At 42.3% G+C, this 18,675-nt stretch overlaps 3 protein-coding genes across 3 annotated transcripts; 2 read left to right on the top strand and 1 right to left on the bottom strand.

Moving 5' to 3' along the window:
• Window positions 1–221: 221 nt before the first annotated feature.
• hspd1 (heat shock 60 protein 1) lies at window positions 222–6,973 on the bottom strand. Its single transcript, XM_076746565.1, has 11 exons — window positions 6,866–6,973; window positions 5,241–5,416; window positions 4,802–5,137; window positions 4,611–4,706; window positions 4,385–4,478; window positions 4,078–4,246; window positions 3,831–3,930; window positions 3,466–3,711; window positions 3,202–3,376; window positions 2,503–2,681; window positions 222–1,688 (listed from the first exon to the last, which is right to left on the bottom strand). Exons 2-11 carry the CDS (start codon window positions 5,412–5,414, stop codon window positions 1,527–1,529), a joined length of 1,731 nt encoding a protein of 576 aa, XP_076602680.1. The 5' UTR covers window positions 5,415–5,416; window positions 6,866–6,973; the 3' UTR covers window positions 222–1,526.
• Window positions 6,974–7,489: 516 nt separating this feature from the next.
• Window positions 7,490–10,300, top strand: hspe1 (heat shock 10 protein 1). Its single transcript, XM_076746653.1, has 4 exons — window positions 7,490–7,604; window positions 9,586–9,741; window positions 9,899–9,988; window positions 10,088–10,300. The coding sequence occupies exons 1-4, from the start codon at window positions 7,602–7,604 to the stop codon at window positions 10,136–10,138; spliced, it is 300 nt and encodes a 99-aa protein (XP_076602768.1). The 5' UTR covers window positions 7,490–7,601; the 3' UTR covers window positions 10,139–10,300.
• A 1,593-nt stretch (window positions 10,301–11,893) lies between these two features.
• Window positions 11,894–18,615, top strand: mob4 (MOB family member 4, phocein). Its single transcript, XM_076746652.1, has 8 exons — window positions 11,894–11,962; window positions 12,673–12,735; window positions 14,161–14,261; window positions 15,095–15,137; window positions 15,573–15,659; window positions 15,806–15,885; window positions 16,983–17,094; window positions 17,295–18,615. The coding sequence occupies exons 1-8, from the start codon at window positions 11,903–11,905 to the stop codon at window positions 17,427–17,429; spliced, it is 681 nt and encodes a 226-aa protein (XP_076602767.1). The 5' UTR covers window positions 11,894–11,902; the 3' UTR covers window positions 17,430–18,615.
• Window positions 18,616–18,675: the final 60 nt, after the last annotated feature.

The following is an 18,675-nucleotide window of genomic DNA, read 5'->3' as shown; positions in this document are numbered from 1 at the left end:
CTTCTGATCATATCACGTGATTTTCACAACACTTGAAAAACTTAAACTGAAAATCTTGTAATATCATCCAAAGCTCCAGTGAAATTTTCTTTTTTTTTTCAGCTGCTGTTTAATATGTACAACTCAGTGAAACCTGGTCAAACTAACGCTGATGGTCCCTGCTGTGTGACTGTTACCTAAAAGGCTGTTTCCAAAGTTGAGAATGAACTTGAGTAACCAGCACATCTGAACAATTGAATTTATTAAATTAAAAAAAAAAAAAAAATCACCATTAATCTTGTCTATATAGTACAAAACACAAGTCGAATGATCACTGCTATTTGTCATTTTGCCATGGAATAACGTCCTGGACAAGAAACAGCACTGACTGTCAGATGGACGTAAAATACCATATGCAGTTTTCTTGTGAATCGTAGTTGAAGCAGAGTGTGTGAGGGGAGATGTGTGAGCTGTTCACACAAATGAAGATCAAGGTTTCACAGCACAAGGACACCACAGGTTTTCACATTTAGACTAGCTGGGACCTTGAAAGGTCCAAACTGGTTTGTAACTTGAGCCCTCCTCTCCTCTGACATACAATCAGCCACACATTGTGAAATGCCTGTTCAGCTGACCCTATGGAGATCATCAGTGACCTAAAGGCTGATGGTCAGAACAAACAAAGACCTCACAATGCTGCATGCATGAAGAGAATCATCTCAGTAAACATCATTTTACATTGTTTTAAACAGGCCCCTGGTGATGCTCAAACTCTGGTCATTTAGGCACTCTTCATCCAACTGTGGCCATGTACAAGGGAACAAGTGACATCACCAGACATACAATGTAATGTCACTTCAGAGACAAAGTCACAGAAGTTGCTCAAGTTCTGTAAGAAAATTAGTTTAATTAAATCAAATGACAGACACACCCACATAATATTAGCTAAGAAAAAAATGTGACATGTATATAAAAACAAAACAATTAACATGACAGAAATAATGGACAGTGACACAATCCTGGCTAGGCATCTTCTCTTTCTGCGGTAATACAGAGTATCATCAATGTGCAGACTATCTTAGTTTCTTCTTTGACCACTTTAATCATTTTACTACCACTGACAGATGGAAGTGGTCTCACCTGTATAAGCATTTTTTCTTCCTGTTGGGTGTTTCACATGATGGACTGAGTTTAGTGCAGATGTTGATGGCTGATTGAACAGAGCCATTAGAGGGGGACTCTATGCCAGGATTCTTCTGTAGTAACTGGGCTTGATGGGCTCTCATCCTCATTTTTTCTTTTTTTTTTAGCAGACTGGGTGAATGGGACAAAGGAGCACAGAGTCAGGCGAGGCTGGCTCCTCCAGAGAGAGTGGGGTCATCAGCTATTTGCAGCTTCAACATACTCATGGCCAGTCAGTCAGTCAGTCAAAATGGGCAAAGTTTGGTGGAGGTGGGTGCAGGTTCTTGGAGGATCTTCTGTTGTTCCTGAGCCACCCTCAGCACCACTCTGCCTATTAGTCTGTACAGCGAGTCAGGAGGATTGGCTTAGAAGCCCATGCCACCACCCATACCGCCCATGCCGCCCATTCCACCCATGCCGCCTCCTGGCATTTCCTTCTCCTCCTTGGGGAGCTCCGTAACTACAGCCTCAGCAGTGGAGAGCAGGGATGCTACTCCTGCAGCGTCCAGCAGGGCCGTCCTCACCACCTGTAGAGGGACGAAATGAGACTTTACAGCCTTTCTGTGTTCTGCATGGGACACTGCACAACACACTATATGTGACTGTGATCAAATTCCACAGTGTGTGTAGGAGGAAGGTTTGGGCTGACTGCAAATGCACGGAGCAACACTTTCACACAATTGCACATATAGCAAAGCTGCAGTTACACAACATGCAAATAATGCTGCAAATAATAATTTTCCTCATTGATTAATCTGTCTTACTACATCAATCAATCGTTTCACCTACAAAATAGTGAACAGAGCCCATGATGTTGTTTTCAATGCTTGTTTTGCCAGTCCAAAACCTACAGATATTCAGTTTGCAATGAGAACATCACATCTGGGTAGCTCTGCAATGAATTTTGTAATAGATTAATCATTCCCTGTTTTTCAAGCAAAAAAATAAAGACATGAGTATTCATGGGAAACCTCATTTAAATTAATTAATTTAATTTTCATTTCCAAAGGCTTTTCCACATAGGAGTTTACCATCTGCACAACCTAAGAGACCCTCTCTCTCCTTAGACCCTCCGAACCACTAAGTGGCAGTGTTGACCTGGTTTTGATCTCTGATCGAGCAACAGGTGAGGACTGAGTGTGATCAGTGAGGGGACACTGCTCTCTGTACAGTCCAGGGGACTTCTTGTAAATCTGCCTGCTATCATGTTTCTCTTCCACACATGTGGTTAAGTGGGGAAGTCCAGTTTTTTTTCTGACCTGACACCTCAAGGGCAAAACCTGATTGGTTGCTTAATGCTGTTTAACTAGGCGACACATCCACAATGAAGGGGCGTTGTACCTTGGTGGGGTCAATGATGCCCTTCTCCACCATGTTGACATACTCTCCCTGCATGGCATCGTAGCCGAGCTCGGATGATCCCTGCAGGATCTTCTCCACCACGAGTGAACCCTCCACACCTGCATTCTTGGCGATGGTCATGGCAGGGATACGCAGCGCCCGTCGGATGATATCCACACCTGTTTGGAACAAGGTAGAGGGGAAATCACATTTAAGAAAACCATCAGGTTGAAATCCATTGCTTCCTACACAAAACTGAAATTCTCTTGGAAAGATGGCTGCTTAGCTGACTTTACTGGTAATATCAACCCAGGGACACGGTCATGCCAGTAAAGCCCCTTCCAGTTGGTCAAGTGCACTTTTGATTTGCCAATCAGTGTGTTCTCCTGAAAAAGCTGCCTCAGTATATCATTTGTCTTCTCACTTTTTGGGGAGACTCTGCTCTACTTGCACCTTCTGAATGGAATTAACTCCTGATGATTTGAAAATGTGACTGTCTCATCCCTCTGACTGATTTTAAACTTTTAAAAAGAGACATTGATCTCAATGAGATTACCTGATTTAATAAAGGTTACATGTAAAATGCGATGTTGAGTCTTTAAAGATTTCACCTTTAATTGTATTCCAAGATGTTTAAAGGCATATTGTTACTATAAAATACTTTTAGTATATTTGAGCAGAGGTGTGTGCTCTACTCACCGATCTTCTGGTCAGCATTGGCAGTTTTGAGGGTATCAAGGCATGGAATGCAGCGCAGCAGGGCACAGCCTCCACCTGGAACAATGCCTTCCTCCACAGCTGCACGGGTGGCGTTCAGAGCATCTGTCACACGGTCCTTCTTCTCATTTACCTCCACATCACTTGTTCCTCCCACCTGAAATGGAGGGCATGCATCACAACTTTGTTTTTCTACTGCAAAACAGTGGAGGTCAGCATTTAGTACAGTTTGCATTTGAGGCATACCTTGAGTACAGCCACTCCATCAGACAGCTTGGCCAGCCTCTCATTGAGCTTCTCCTTCTCGTAGTCACTAGTAGTGTTCTCCAGCTGCTCAGCAATCTCTGCTGCCCGTTTCTCAATTTCAGCTGGGCTGCCTCCTCCCTTCAGCAGCAAGGTGTCATCTTTGGTAATCTGCACCTCACCAACCTTACCAAAGTCATGAGCCTGGATGTCTTCAAGAGCCAGGCCCAGAGACTCATCTCCAAACACCTGGAGAAAGAAAAAGATAGATCATTTGAATTGTCTTTAAACATCAAGTCACACACTCAAAACTGAACATGAGGAGTGTAGAATTTCTCAAGTCACTTGATATTGAAAAGTGGACTTACAGTGCCCCCGGTGGCAATGGCCATATCTCTCAGCTGATTCTTCCTGTTGTCTCCGAAGCCTGGGGCCTTGACAGCTACCACCTGAAGCCCAACTTTGAGCCTACAAATTAAATTGAATATTTGCAACTTTTAGCTGCCCTGTGTTTAATGTAATATGATCTGTGTGCTGGCTAACGGATTCAAGCTACATAATACATTAACTACATTTTAACTGGGTAAGTGGGATCAGGAAACAAACATGATGTACCTGTTGAGAACCAAGGTGCTAAGGGCCTCGCCATCCACATCCTCAGCCACAATAACCAGTGGTTTGCGGTGCTGGTTGGCGATCTCCAGCGCTGGCACAATGCTTTGGACACTGGAGATCTTCTTCTCACTGAGCAGCAAGTAGGCATCCTGGAACTCACATTTTTGGCCTGGAAACCAAGATATGAGATTTAGCATGGTGCTTCTTTATAGGCAAATATGAGGATAGGAAGTGCTCAACAGCTTGGTGTGTAGTTTAGCAAAGTGTAATGTACAGATGAAGTTATACTAAGAATGAGCACGTTTACCTTTGGCAGTGTTGATGAAGTAAGGGGAGATGTATCCGCGGTCAAACTTCATTCCCTCAATAATTTCCAGTTCGTCATGCAGAGTCTTCCCATCCTGGGATGTAAAGCGTGTACTGATTATTATTTCTCATAACAGAACAACAGACTCTAGTCGCAGGTTTTCTGCACTCCAGACCCATTCAGCAATCATTACAGCAGTAAATAACTATAAAAGTCTCAAACTAACCTTGACAGTGATGACTCCCTTGCGGCCCACTTTCTTCATGGCATTGGATATGATGTTACCAATCTCCACGTCACCATTGGCTGAGATTGTAGCAACCTTAAAGACCAAAGACATCATTAAGGCATTTCATAACAAATTTGAGAGATGCAGCTACTTGTCATTTTTGTTCATTTATTACAAATTGTGTTTACCTGTGCAATCTCCTCTGGGGTTGTGACTGGTTTGGAGAGGTTCTTCAGCTCATTAATGACAGTTTCTACAGACATCATGACTCCACGGCGGATCTCCACAGGGTTAGCACCTTTGCTGATGGTGTCGAAGCCCTCCTTGGCAATGGCACGAGCCAAAACTGTGGCGGTGGTAGTGCCATCACCAGCCTCCTCGTTGGTGTTGTTGGCCACATCCTGCACCAGCTTTGCGCCGATGTTCTTGTACTTGTCCTTCAGGTCGATACTCTTTGCCACTGTAACACCATCCTTGGTGACCTTAGGGCTGCCCCAGCTCTGTTCAATGATGACAGTGCGACCCTAGAATAAAGACAGTGGTGAAATGCAGTGACATTGAGGTCAGTGAGTTCAAAATTACATCTTGGATGAACATCAAATGAGTAATTTGAGTACTTCATATTACCTTTGGGCCCATTGTGACAGCCACAGCATCAGCCAGCAGATCCACTCCTTGCAGCATGAGGGCACGAGCATCAGCTCCAAATTTGACATCCTTTGCGTAGGCTCGTGTGAGATGAGGAGCCAGCGCCCTGCACACAGGCCTCACCTGCCTCATGACTGTTGGTAAACGATACATCTCTATGGGAAGAAAGGGCACAGAGGGAAACTTAAGCACAACGTTTGAGAGACCACATTTCCCATTAATGATCATCAACCAGAGGTGTCCAATTCAATCAGCTTTCGGCATATTTGTGAGGCTTTTTGGAAGGGCTGTATCAAGAAAATTTTACACATTGAAAATAGATGTGTTCACTGTGTGATGAGTGGAGCCAAAGTACACCTAAATAATGATTCTCCAAACCCCTCTGTCCCTACTGCCAACAGTCACAGGACAGATTACACGTTACAAAGGTTAACTGTGCCCCAAGTGGTCGCTAGTGGTATGACATGCCACCAGTGAATGAATGAGCCTCCTCTCATGAGCTGCTCAAACACCTTCAGAGTTCTCCAAGTCACCTTCCACAAAAAGGTGACCAAAAGAACATGTCACAGCAAAGCATACATTTAATGATGCAGGGATAGATATACTCACACACCACCACACTAAATCTATCCCAATCGGTCAGTTAGATGGTTTTGCAACTAATGTCTAATTAAGTAATTGAATAATTGTCTCCAACTAACAGTCCAAATCCCAAAAATATTCAATTGACATTCATTTCATATTGTAATTGGAGTAAATTATTACATTTGAGAAGTTAAAACCAAGTGTTTGCCACGTTTTACCTGATAAATGTCTAGAAAGGGTTAACTGATTATAAATATTGTTCTGTCTAATCCCACACATTAACATTAAAGAGACAATGCCTGTGGTCATGTCCTAACTCCTCTGGACGTTGGATTCAACACGCTTGCAAATCGTGTCCAGCTATCCAGTCACTGTTCTTTAGCTGGCAAACAACGATCTTAATTTCGAGATAAATCATTAAGACTAGCATTTGTACTGGCCTTAACTCTCACCGCATTATGAAAAGTATCCCCAAACCAGTTCCTGGTTACCCCACGTGCGCTCTTCAGGTCGTGCGTCACAAGGTCAAATTGTGAAAGCATGTGCGGAACTGCCTCACCATCCCTGCTCAGCCTAATGAATGACCATGACAACGGCAGCGGCTCTCTCATCAGGAATTACTCCGACATAATATCAGTGCCGACAAATAATTAGTATTAAGACTCTCCCTGCATCGCCATCCAAGTTGTCCACAGCACTCTGGCGGGCTACGACTCTAATAATGAAAGGTTTCATCAGTGTGACACGACATTACTGACAAAATAAAATTTTATATTCGTCTAAGAGTCCATGAGTAGCTTCAGTCTGTAGTCTGCTTTAGAGTGTATGTCCTTGCAGGTAAGAAGGAAAATCTGTTAGCAAGGAGTAATTAAGGCTAGCATTGCTGAAAAGTGTTTCGCTGAGTGTCAAATCTTGGCTGGCGCAAAATCTACCATGAAATGCGCAGTGTTGGTCAAAAGTACATGACATGTAACATTAACTACAATGTTTGAAATATATTAGAAAATGCCAGGACTTACTTGTGAGGTAAAACGCTTGTAGTGGCTACAGGCTGCTCGTCTGCAAGACGGAATGATATAATGACTGGACGTAAGGACAGCAGTATGGTGCAAAAAGGCTCCTGAGATGGGGAGTGCACATGGCCCATCACATCCGGGTAATTTACCGGTAAGCCCCGGACTATGGATAACTTCAAGCTAGTTTAGATAATTGTCATATAATACTGTCTTTTTTAAAGAAACAAGCTGACGAGCTACACATATTTATGACTATCTATAACATCTTGCCGTAAGTCATATATGCACATCTCTGTGTGTGGTTGTTCTTCAGAATACATGTCAGTGCTCGTTCCCGGGCAGACAATTCTAGAATTTTCGCGTGTGCCATTGGAGGAAAAAAATAAAGGTCAAAGTTGACATTGTGCAATATTGCTCCGACTTGGAATGTGTGAATGACAGAGAAATAAACAAAATACCGTTAAGAAATCGCTCGTGTATACGTTTGTCTCACTGAATAATCTGTATAAATGGAAAGTCGCGTTTCGTGCTTTTTGCATTGGGTGTACTAGAATTTTCTGTTAGGCAACAAATCGGCCTTCAAGTTCATGGTAGGTATTGCGCATGCGCATGATAGTTCTGGACATTTCCTCACGTGGTGAGACTCCCCCTTAGTGTGTCAGATCCACGCTCACGGAGGAACCGGGGTGCAGCTCCACGCCGACTCTCAGACCCAACCGTTCCTATCACACGTCCAGAAATGGTAAGATACTTGGTCCGAAACTGTCAGTATTTGTATTGCAGAGTTTACAGAGAGCCGGCGGACCGTCCAAATTTGTCAGGATTCAGTTGCCTGCGACATTAACTGATTTGTCAGCTACCTTTAACATCGATTCACAAGGTCAAGCAGTTGAGAAGCCGAGTGAGAAGAGAACATTTGCTATCCACAGTCTCGTTTATCTCATTATATACTACAGAAACCGTCAGAGCAGAAGACAGGCGACTTTTATCTGGATCTCTCTGTCGTTAAACCTGCAGCCACAAACTCACAGTTAGCTAACATATAGTTCTGCTCACTTGGTGAGCATTCGATGGTTTTCTGTCATGGGACGAACATCTGAGATCGAGCAAGAAATGTGTGAGAAATGGATCAAAAGCTAACCCATCCTGACATTTATCACTGCAGCAGCGACATGTGGATGAATGAAGTGTCTGTGAGCGTGGAGACAGACCAGAATTCAGACTAGTGTGCTCCGATTATCTTTTGAACTCAATTAGTGTTTTCCGATTCATCTGTCGTATTGCACTATGCATGCCCTTGGTCAGTGAAAAATATGAATTACGTGCGCTTTTAAAGCATTTCCGGCTTCCGTCACGTAACTCTGACGTCATGAAGTAAACCCAGAGTATGTCCGGTTAGAGCGAAAGCCTTGAAACACAGAACCTCAAAGTGTCAATAATAGTAACTTATTTGTGAAGTGACTCAGTCTGTTTGCAGACAAACTGTAGATGCTAATTCAAAATTAGCTTGAAAAACCTGATTTCGGTCATCTGAGGAGAATTTGGTCTCTTGCACGAAGTACTGTATGAAATACACACGGTATGAATAGAACATGAGGATTTTGTTTTAATATGAAAATGGACCCATACGTGGTTAGCTTATTAGATATATTTAACACTGACTAAAGCTTCAGAAACTGCCCTACAGTCAACTGCAATAATCAGCTTTTCCCACTGATTCAACTTAATGGTCATTTTGGAGGCTGTAGTGTTAGTGTAGTGTAGTGTTAGTGCTGTTGAACCCTCGCTGATATTAATGGGGTGGACAGAATATTAGCAACACTGCAGTATAATAACAGGTCATCCAACTGACAGTTACAAAATGTGAGGCTAATCATGACCATCTTCTGCAAATTGCACCCCAACCACCTCATAACAAACTGCAGAGAGAACCCTCAGGGAAACTGGACAAACTGGCCTGGAGTGTTAACTTGTATTGTGAAAACCCTGGAGGACAGTTCATCAGCAAAATTGGAAGTTGTCTCAAAGTATTTCATCAGTCATCTTTGTGTTTCCCTGCCCAGCCTGGGGTTAAACAGTCACAGAATAACTAACCCCCCTCCCCCTCGGCCATTTAGTAGATCTGATCAGTCAACAAACTGGGACCTGTCCTTGTCCCCACCCTCCTTCACTCCCACCACCTCTCTCCCAAACAACCTTCACCCAAGGTCACGCGTACATCTGCTGTTACCACGCTGCTGTTGGCAGCTGGTGGTGTAAATCTAAAGCTGCTATCCTCTCTCATTCGTTTGCTGCTGCAAACTGAACACATTGCCTGAAATATTTGACATGATGAAGAAGTGTTGACTTTCGTCACATTAGTTTTGCACTAAATGACTTCACAACTGCTGCCTTTGTGAGTAAGCTTCTCATTTATTGTTTAGACACCATCTTTACTCCCATCTACTTCCCCTTCAGAATAGGCCTATTCTATTGCTGTTATGTTGCATCAAATCATAAAGAAATTCTATCTTATCAGTATGTGCTTAGAGATGTTGAGAAACCCACAGTAGAAACAAGGTCCATTGTCTTTGGGTTTTGTGTAACATAAAACCTATCTCTGACTCATGACAGCCCCCTTGTGGTTTTCTTGGGTTACAGCGAATACCAAGATTTCATCAAAAGCAAAATGTTATTTGATAGTAATTATTTTTTTCTAATTTCCTCTTTTTGTGGTCACTCAGGCTTTCAGAAAATTCCTCCCCTTGTTTGACCGTGTGCTGGTGGAGCGCTTTACGGCAGAGACAGTAACGAAGGGCGGCATCATGCTGCCAGAGAAGTCTCAAGGAAAGGTGCTGCAAGCCACAGTGGTGGCAGTGGGACCTGGCTCTGTCAATCAGGTGATAAGTTATTCTCGGCCTGGAACTACAGCATATTCTCAGGGAAAAACATTAAGAGATTTGGGCAAAGCTGATATAGAAATGTGTTGTTTTACATTTGTTTGGCTCTGGGGACTCTTGTGTAACTTCTGGTCTGATTTTTTTTTTTTTTTTCCAGAAAGGGGACTTACAGACAGTCAGTGTGAAGGTTGGAGACAAAGTACTCCTACCAGAGTACGGTGGAACTAAAGTCAGTCTGGATGACAAGGTGCAGTACAGTTGGTTTTTCAACTGAAGCCTTTTGAAGCAAACATTTGCTTTTGTGCTTTTCTTAGCTAATAACTTGTTTTGTTATTCTGTCTTCCAGGACTATTTCCTGTTCCGTGATGGAGATATCCTCGGTAAATACGTCGAATGAGTCATCATTTTCTTGTGGCAGTAGAACATGTCCAGTCCCTGTCATCCCCGTAGAGAGGAAATTAAGTTGCCTCTTTCATGTCTGTTTTTCGTTTTCTTTTCTTATTGCAATTGTAAATAATTCTAATCACATTTTGTTACAATAATAAAGGTGAACTGTTGATTGTTGTCTTTTTATCTAATGATTTCATGCTCTTCTCAAAAAAGAGCCATCTTCATTGAATGGAAGTTGCTTAGGTATACTTGTATCCTGCTGTTAAGAAAGGATAAATGCCACATACAATAGATTCCTCAAATGAAATGGACATGACTTATCAGCTAATGTTCTCAGCATCAAAAATAAAAGTACCTGTTGTGTGAAATGGCATTTATACTTTAACATAGGAGTAATTACCGATATGTTCATGTTTAAGCAGTAATTTATGTTGCAGGTGGTTGAGGTGGAGCTAATTTTCACTGTTTGCTATTCAACTGTCATAGTGGATTAACCTGTAATGAGGTCCCGGGTCAAACATTCTCTGTTAGGCCTCGACTGATAGAGGCAGTGGGCCTCTGTATGTGGGTTAGTAATGAAGATGCCATGACACTGGAATCTCTGTGCATTTGATCTCCGTTTACTCTGACAATGATGGCTAATTAAGCACAACCTCCATGTAAATACAAGATAGAACCTATTGTCTCTCCACATATAGTATTCAGTCTATGGGGAGACAAAACTGTTTGTGTTATGGCGTCAGAACAAATCCAATAAAAAAGATGTAAAAGAAGCAGACACACCGTAAAGTCCCCAAGCACAGGGGTGTGCCGGTAACTACTAATGAACAAACAGTGCTGTCACACATGTTAATATCACCTGCTACAGCAAAAATACAAGACATAAAAAGGTTTTAACTATAATAGATTTTATGTCATTATGCAAATAAGAGGTTGCTGAACATGTGGTTCAGCAACACAGTTACTCTGTCTTATGTATGAACATGTGGCCTCCATGCTGACTGTCAGCAGAGGAAACCTACAGCCTTCAGTATTTAACGAGACCTTCACAAAGTCACACATTAACTGCCTCAGCCTTTCTTTCTGTTTGTCATTCAGTTTGAGCAACTTCTATTTCAACAATGTTATTCAGAATATGTACCATAAGACACAATAAAGGCAACAGGATGAGACAACAAGACAATGGAAAAAATACAGGACCCACGTTAGTTTTGTAAGTAAGTGGTGCAAATTCTCTCACAAATTCACGATTAATCAGTAGACAAATAGTGGACCTTGGACTTTTGGGGCCCCTGGGGCCTGAACAGTTGCTGGCTTTACCCTCCTTTCCCAGCTGTCCAGCCTTGGCTGTTGTGTGAAATCCTCATGTTTTAGGACCTGGTCACATGTTTTATATGTAAAGTCTTCATCTGAAATAAAAATACATCTGAATACATAAATAAATAATTACAATGGAATGAAAAAGAAATAGTAAGCTTTATGTTTTTCCCCTCTTAAAACAGCGTGTAAAAAACACTCCAATCAGTCAAAATGAAAAATGACTTCTTCATCATTGTTATTGTAGAATGTTTAAATTAGCTCAAACGGAAATACTTCAGTCGAAGTAGCTCATTTGTAATGTAGTATAATACACGAATAAGAGTGCATTTAGTAACACTTTGCCACTTCTTTGACGGAAAACAATATTTGAGTCTGCCGCTTCGTGCTCAGCTCATATCCGAGTCCGGCGCTACAACACAGCCGCTAACGAACATCCGGGTATTCTGTCGAGATGGTCATGGCGGAGGGTACTGCAGTTCTCAGGAGGAACCGGCCTGGAACCAAGGCAAAGGTACGTTTCACCTATCAGGAATACTTGAAAATTGTTGGAAAGAACCCCCTACGACCACGCGGTGTTGTCTCGTTTGAGTCGTATAGTTTTACTACACGTCTTTTGTCGACAATTCGATTGCAGACAACATATAGGAAGGGCCTGACCTGCAAATGGCCAGCTAGCTAACGTTAGCTGTTGCTCCGTCTAGTTCCTGGTGTAATGTTAACTTAACGTAACATGATATAGGTTTTGCTGTACGTTTCGTTGCTTCGTGTAATAACCATTGCTGCCAGAATAATCATATAGCCAATTTAGTGAATGAAGTTAACTCCCGATTTTCAAACACACACCCGTGGCTAACTTCAAACCTAGCGTAAATGCTCTTTAGCTGTTTGCTTTGCAGGAAGCAGTCGCACCCCAGCTGACGTTAAATCACTTTAGCAAGTGTCAGGTTAGCTCCGAAGCTGTGTGTAATGGAGGCTGTCAACTTTGACAATACGGTATTCTCTCAGCAAAACTAGCAAAGCAGAGCGTTTTTTCATCATACTTAAAACTGCAATTAGTTAACGTTAGCGCCTTCCATATGTTAGTCGTCAAATGTGTTATAACGAGTTGCCTAAATGTTGTTGTTAAACGTCGGATGACAGTTGTGTCGTAATGTTTATGCTACAATGCCAGCTTAGGTCCGCTTTGAGTGTAGGCTAAAAATGTCCTCCCTCCATGTACAGGATTTCTACAACTGGCCGGATGAATCATTTGAGGAGATGGACAGCACCCTGGCTGTCCAACAGGTGTGTTGTCACGTCATGTATTGCTCATGTGTGGGTGTCAGTCGTGTCCAGGTTTGGGTTTGTGTGGACACCATGGTATCATTTGTGTGGAGGTTTGATCAAAAATCAGTGTCGAGGAATTCACATATCAGTGAATAAGTTATCTGATAGTCATTCATTTGAAGATGTGTATGATAAGCATGACTGAAGGTTCCTTTTACACAAGGATTAAGTGATTGTTAAGTAGATGTATAAACAGTTATATGTGAGTAACTAGTGATCAAGAAATCGGCCACAACAATCAAATAATTACCACTGGAAGGACAAGTTCTTATTCTGTCACGTGTATCCTGAATGGTATTCACATGCTCACATTTACACCGAGAGAACAAGAGGAATGTTTGCTGTGATGAATTCTCATGTCCATATTTGCCATGAAGGGATCCCTTCCCATTACAACTTCCGCTGTGAGCGAGGGGGACGCATTCTTATTCAGTGAAAAAACGCATTCCTAAGGTCAGCTGAAGTTTATACGAGGCTTCGATGGCTGCAGTCAGCCAAATCAGTGGAGTATCTTCCAGTGTTAGTCTTTTTAGTGCAGCTTTTTTTCTTTGCGTTACTGTTGCTCCACTGCAGCCCAGCAAGGAAAGGTTGTTTAGGAAAACCCAAAGAGGGAACTACTACACTCTGTAGCTTGGAAAAATGCCCACCGATTTGAGAATGGTCCAACTGAGAGGAACCACAGGTTTACAAACAAATGTGAAGAGAGTAGGGTCCCCGTACATGAGATGTGTCACTCGTGTTCGCCATAGAAGTAGCAGCTTATTTGTTTTTATACTTTTAAGTGGCCTAAAAGGATGTGGCTTGCTGCACGTCTGTGCATCCTACTCCAGTGCTTCTCCTGTCATCTGTACAGGCTTGGTGGGCTGCCAAGCCAACAGCAACCATGCCAGACATCAATGTCAAAAATAACACAAATAACATAAATATCCATTCATTGGGAAATCAGTGATTTGCCTTTGTGGAGGCCTCTTTGTGGCGCTGTTCCAAAGCATGAGTCAGCCTCTGTGTTATTGCCTGGACTGCCACGACCAGTGTTTCCCCTATCATCAGTCTGCTTGGTTGGTCCCTGCACATGCACACACGCACACACACACACACACACACACACACTCACTCACACTCGCACACAGAGTGGAGGAGGGACAGCTGAAGTGAAGGTAATGTGGTTATTTAGATTTTTTTTAGATTAGAATGGAATTGGTTGTGGTGGTTGAATGAGTGTTTACTTGTTTTTTTCCCCAGAAACTCCCTGACAGAGTCATTACAGTTAATGTGGGCCTTGTGGATTATCAGTGTATTATGGCTGTATCAAGATGATGGAGAACACGTTGCTGTGGCTGAGTGAGGATCTCTACTAAAGTGTGTTTGATGGCTCTGTTTCAGTACATTCAGCAAAACATTAGATCAGATTGCTCCAATATCGACAAAATCCTGGAACCTCCGGAGGGTCAGGATGAGGGGGTCTGGAAATACGAGCATCTCAGGTATGTTCAAAGTTTCAACCAAAATATTTTGGGCACTTGACAAGACAGCCTGTAATATTTCAATGGACCCATTTATGTCAGAAATCTTTGGGTATGGGAGTGTGCCACAAGGATTCAAGGAGCAAGGCAAAGAGAAATATGACTAAAGCAACAATCACAAACAAAATGAAATAAAACCAGCAACAATACAAGAAGTGAATGAGTTTAGCATCTGCAAACGATTATCCACATAATGAAGGGAAACCAGATTACACTCTTTTTTTGAAGTGATCCACTGACAGTGAATGTCAGTTTCTCAATTTGATGACACATCATGACCTCCTTGGTCCATTGTAAAACACAGGCAGCTTTCTGATTCAAGAGCATTCATTCAGCTAGCAGTGAAGCAAATGTTTAAGTCTTTAACTGATAGGAAGTGATGTTATGCACTGTTGGAGGTTCACCAAACAATGCCATAAGTGGGTTTGGGTCTTGTTTTGTTTCAGATGTAGGAGAGCACTTCATATACTGCTGTTCAGGGGATGCGGGTTTCCAGAAGAACATTTCAGAGCTGTTGCCCAAACATGTTGTGAAAATATGAGCAAAGTTAGCGTTTATGGAAGGGATGGATGGATGGATAGATGATGACGAGAGGGAGAGTGGGGTGTATATCTCAGCTCTCAGCTAACATGTAACGCCTTCCCAATAAATGTGTTTAAATCTTATTAAATAGGGATCACAAAGATGTAAACTGGCTCGCTGAAGCAGAAATGGTCATTACTGTAGATGTGATTGGTTTACTCCCTCATGCTCATTTGTCATCTAACTGTGCTCTTCTTCTGTTGTATTTGTAGGCAGTTCTGCCTGGAGCTCAATGGATTAGCTGTAAAACTACAGGTAAGTGATCTAAATCAGCAGATATACAAACCAGTATTCATTTTCAGATTTGAAGACACTTGTATTTAAGGATTTAGTTTCAATCTTGTGTCAGTATCAAAAGCATATGTCTGAGTGAAATGCAGTTTAAGCTTTTAAAGGACCATGGTTTTGGAAATAAGCTGTTGGTTTACCTGTTTGTCAAGAAACGTGACACCAATTCATCCACATGTTCCCAGCAGATTATTTGGTCGATGTGCTTTAGGAGTCTGCTGTAATCACAACTACTGTTAGTGTCGCTGTCTCACCAGCAAATTTGAGCGTGGTACATTTAAACGCACTGAAAGAGATGCAAGGACAAGTGCGTCCTCCTAACGGGTGCTTCAGAGACATGTTCGTTTTGACTTTGTATCAACGTAATATCAGCTGCAGCGATGCCTGTCTTCCCTCCTTCAGAGTGAGTGCCATCCAGACACCTGCACCCAGATGACAGCCACAGAGCAGTGGATCTTTTTATGTGCTGCCCACAAGACACCCAAAGAGGTGAGGCAAGACTGGTTTGTCAGTACTTTTCATTACCTCTCTGAAGGGTCCGTTAACGTCATGATGGATTTGTCTCTGCCTTTGTGTGAGGTCAAATAGAAACTGTCAGTGACAGTTATGTGTGTTTTGTGCTGCTGCATCCACAGTGTCCTGCCATTGATTACACCAGGCACACGCTGGACGGAGCTGCCTGTCTTCTCAATAGCAACAAATACTTCCCCAGCAGGTTAGTCGTCCTCCTGAAAACTGCAATAACTGATGTTTCTGGCCACTTGGGAGCAGCCGAAGCAAGTTTTGAACACAGTATTGACTTGGTGCCTTTGACTTGTAAGCAAGTAGATGCCAGCGGTTACGGAGCAACATAATTATTGATTTGCAGTCGTGCTTCAGGGCACCTGGTGAACTCCCTTTTAGCTCTGTCTCTGACCTCTACCAACTCCTGAGGGAAATATGTGTTTCTTAGCTGCTAAATGTTCCGCTCTGTTCACCATGCAGTTGCTAACTGTCACTGTCACTGTTTGCTGCTGAGCAGGTAGTGTAAATTTGGTGGATTTTTAGTCTTTGGCTGCAGTGACAGTGAACTAAAATTTCCATGCAGACATCTAAACAATGAATTGAAAGTCACTGTGAAGGTCAGTAAAGCCGAGGGGAGCTGCACGTTCAGCTGATCCTGAGAGTGATCCCTTACACGTTATCATTTGATACATTGTTATTGTAGAATTATGGATTGTAGCTGCTTTGAGGCTTTAAAAGTACTTAGTTGCTACATTTCATCATGTCTGAAGCCAAAAGTGCTCATACCTGTTCCAAATGGCCACACTTGAAGGCAGGGCATAAAGTTGACTTTACAATCAATGCTGCTCCCAGCAGACCACACACACCCAAACTGATTAATTCACTCATGTGCAATATCAATATTCCCTGTTCCCTGTCATCAATAATGTGAACTCAGCAACTGTCTGTTGTAACTATATTGTTTCCTTATTTGTCATGTCTGGCTTTTTTTTTTTTTTTTTTAACTAAACTGATTGTTCTCACTGTTGCACAATCCCCTTTGATGCTGTAAGACTGCTGTAAATTTCCCCGTTGTGCAGTCATAAAGGATCTTATCTTCCTCTCTCACCTTCTCACACCTGTCTAGTTTTTGCAAGAAGTGGGTGTGCTTGTTTTCAGTTTCAGGAAATAGAAAGTAATAATAATCATGATTGAATCATTTATTGGAGCTTTGCATTGGTATGAATATCACCCATGATGGCATTATACTGCCTTTCATTCAGTAGATAAAATGTTACACACTGACCATTATCTGCTTTGTCTCTACAGGGTGAGCATCAAGGAGTCATCAGTGGCCAAACTGGGCTCTGTCTGTCGTCGCATCTATAGGATATTCTCTCATGCCTACTTCCATCACCGCCAGATATTTGACAAGTATGAGGTAGGTAGAAGTACAACTACTATCAAACTTTATAACAAGGACTTTCACTTTTGAATTTAGATCCTTGTATAATTTATTGTAACTGTGTTTCTTTCTCAAAGATGTGATGAACTGATTAGCAAAGTCATGTTATTTTGTCAAACAAGACTGCAGAATAGTGAAGAATCAAGAGATTTCATTGTGTGTGTGTGTGTACGCAGAATGAAACGTTCCTTTGTCACCGGTTCACACGCTTTGTAATGAAGTACAACCTGATGTCCAAGGACAACCTGATCGTGCCCATTCTGGAGGAGGAAGTGCAGAACACCTCATCAGCTGGGGAGAGCGAGGCCTAACATAGAGATGCTGCCATAAGGGAGACACATGTAAAAACAAAGTTTTACACATTACCGTGGAGACACATTCACACACCTGCATATATAGGAGACACACACACATACACATACACACACACACACACACACACACATCTATATACATATATATATATATACACACTACAGTGTATTAAGGCTCCTGTCTAGTAACACTGTCCATGTCCCTCCACCCTCGTCACCCGTGTCTGTCTCAAAGGAAGTAAGGGTAAAGAATACCAGGAGCAGAGTTCAGCCATGCCTGCAGGACAAGATGACCTTTTCCATCCTATCCACACACTCTGCCATTCAGATTCACACCATGTCTCTGCTCCCAGTGACACGCTCGTGTCTGGATGCAGTCCTGCTGTGACACTACTCCTTTAGGGAAGCCCTTTTCCTTAATCTTCTTTAAGCAGCTGGATTTGCAAAAACCTATGTAACCATGGTGACCTGTATTGTTGACAAAGGCACACACTGACAGCCTCCCCCTCTGTATATAACCCCCACTCCCTCTCTATTAATTCACTATCATGTTTTCTGATGGTGCTTCACTCTTTTGTGTCTGCTTCCGTTCTCTATTTGCTTGTGTTGCCTACCAGCCTGTTTGGGGGTGTCCCATGAAATGGATCACTAAATTAGCCTGCTGACTTAATAATGCTATTAAAACACAATGTAGGTGTGTGGCTTGTGTGATAGTGAACAATAACAAACTTAATCTCTAGCTTTGTAAGTGTACTAGCAGTCAGATATTCTTTCTCTTGGGCCTCTGAAATGATGTTTCGGAGTATTTAGGAAGGCTTGCTGGCTAACTCTGATCCTGCTTTGTGACATGCCCCCATTTTAATACTGTGTAAATGTGCCTGATATTGCTCTTTCCTTGACATAAAAGTAACTGAAGCCGTGACTGTATGGGCAGACACTGAGCTGCTCTAAGCCAGTTTTTACCGCTTTAAGCATTTGATGAGTAAATACCACAAGGACGGATGGAATATCGGCTACATTTAAGTATCGGAGCACAACCTCCTTTCTTTTACCCTCTCCCTCATTAAGTTATTTTGTGGGAGGAGTCTTGTCAATCCAACCCACTTTTTTTTAATGGACTAAAAAATTTTGTTACTGTTGACATTTTCATGATGTCTGTTAATAAAAAAGACCTATTATTGAGGAGGCTGTGTGGACATTTAAATACTATTCAGTGATGCTAAACTTAATCCATTCATGTCAA

The sequence above is a fragment of the Chaetodon auriga genome, chromosome 13 (genome assembly GCF_051107435.1).
Source record: "Chaetodon auriga isolate fChaAug3 chromosome 13, fChaAug3.hap1, whole genome shotgun sequence".
Lineage (NCBI taxonomy): Eukaryota > Metazoa > Chordata > Actinopteri > Chaetodontiformes > Chaetodontidae > Chaetodon > Chaetodon auriga.
The sequence above is the reverse complement of the archived record's forward strand: the minus strand, read 5'-3'. Positions and strand labels throughout refer to the sequence as shown.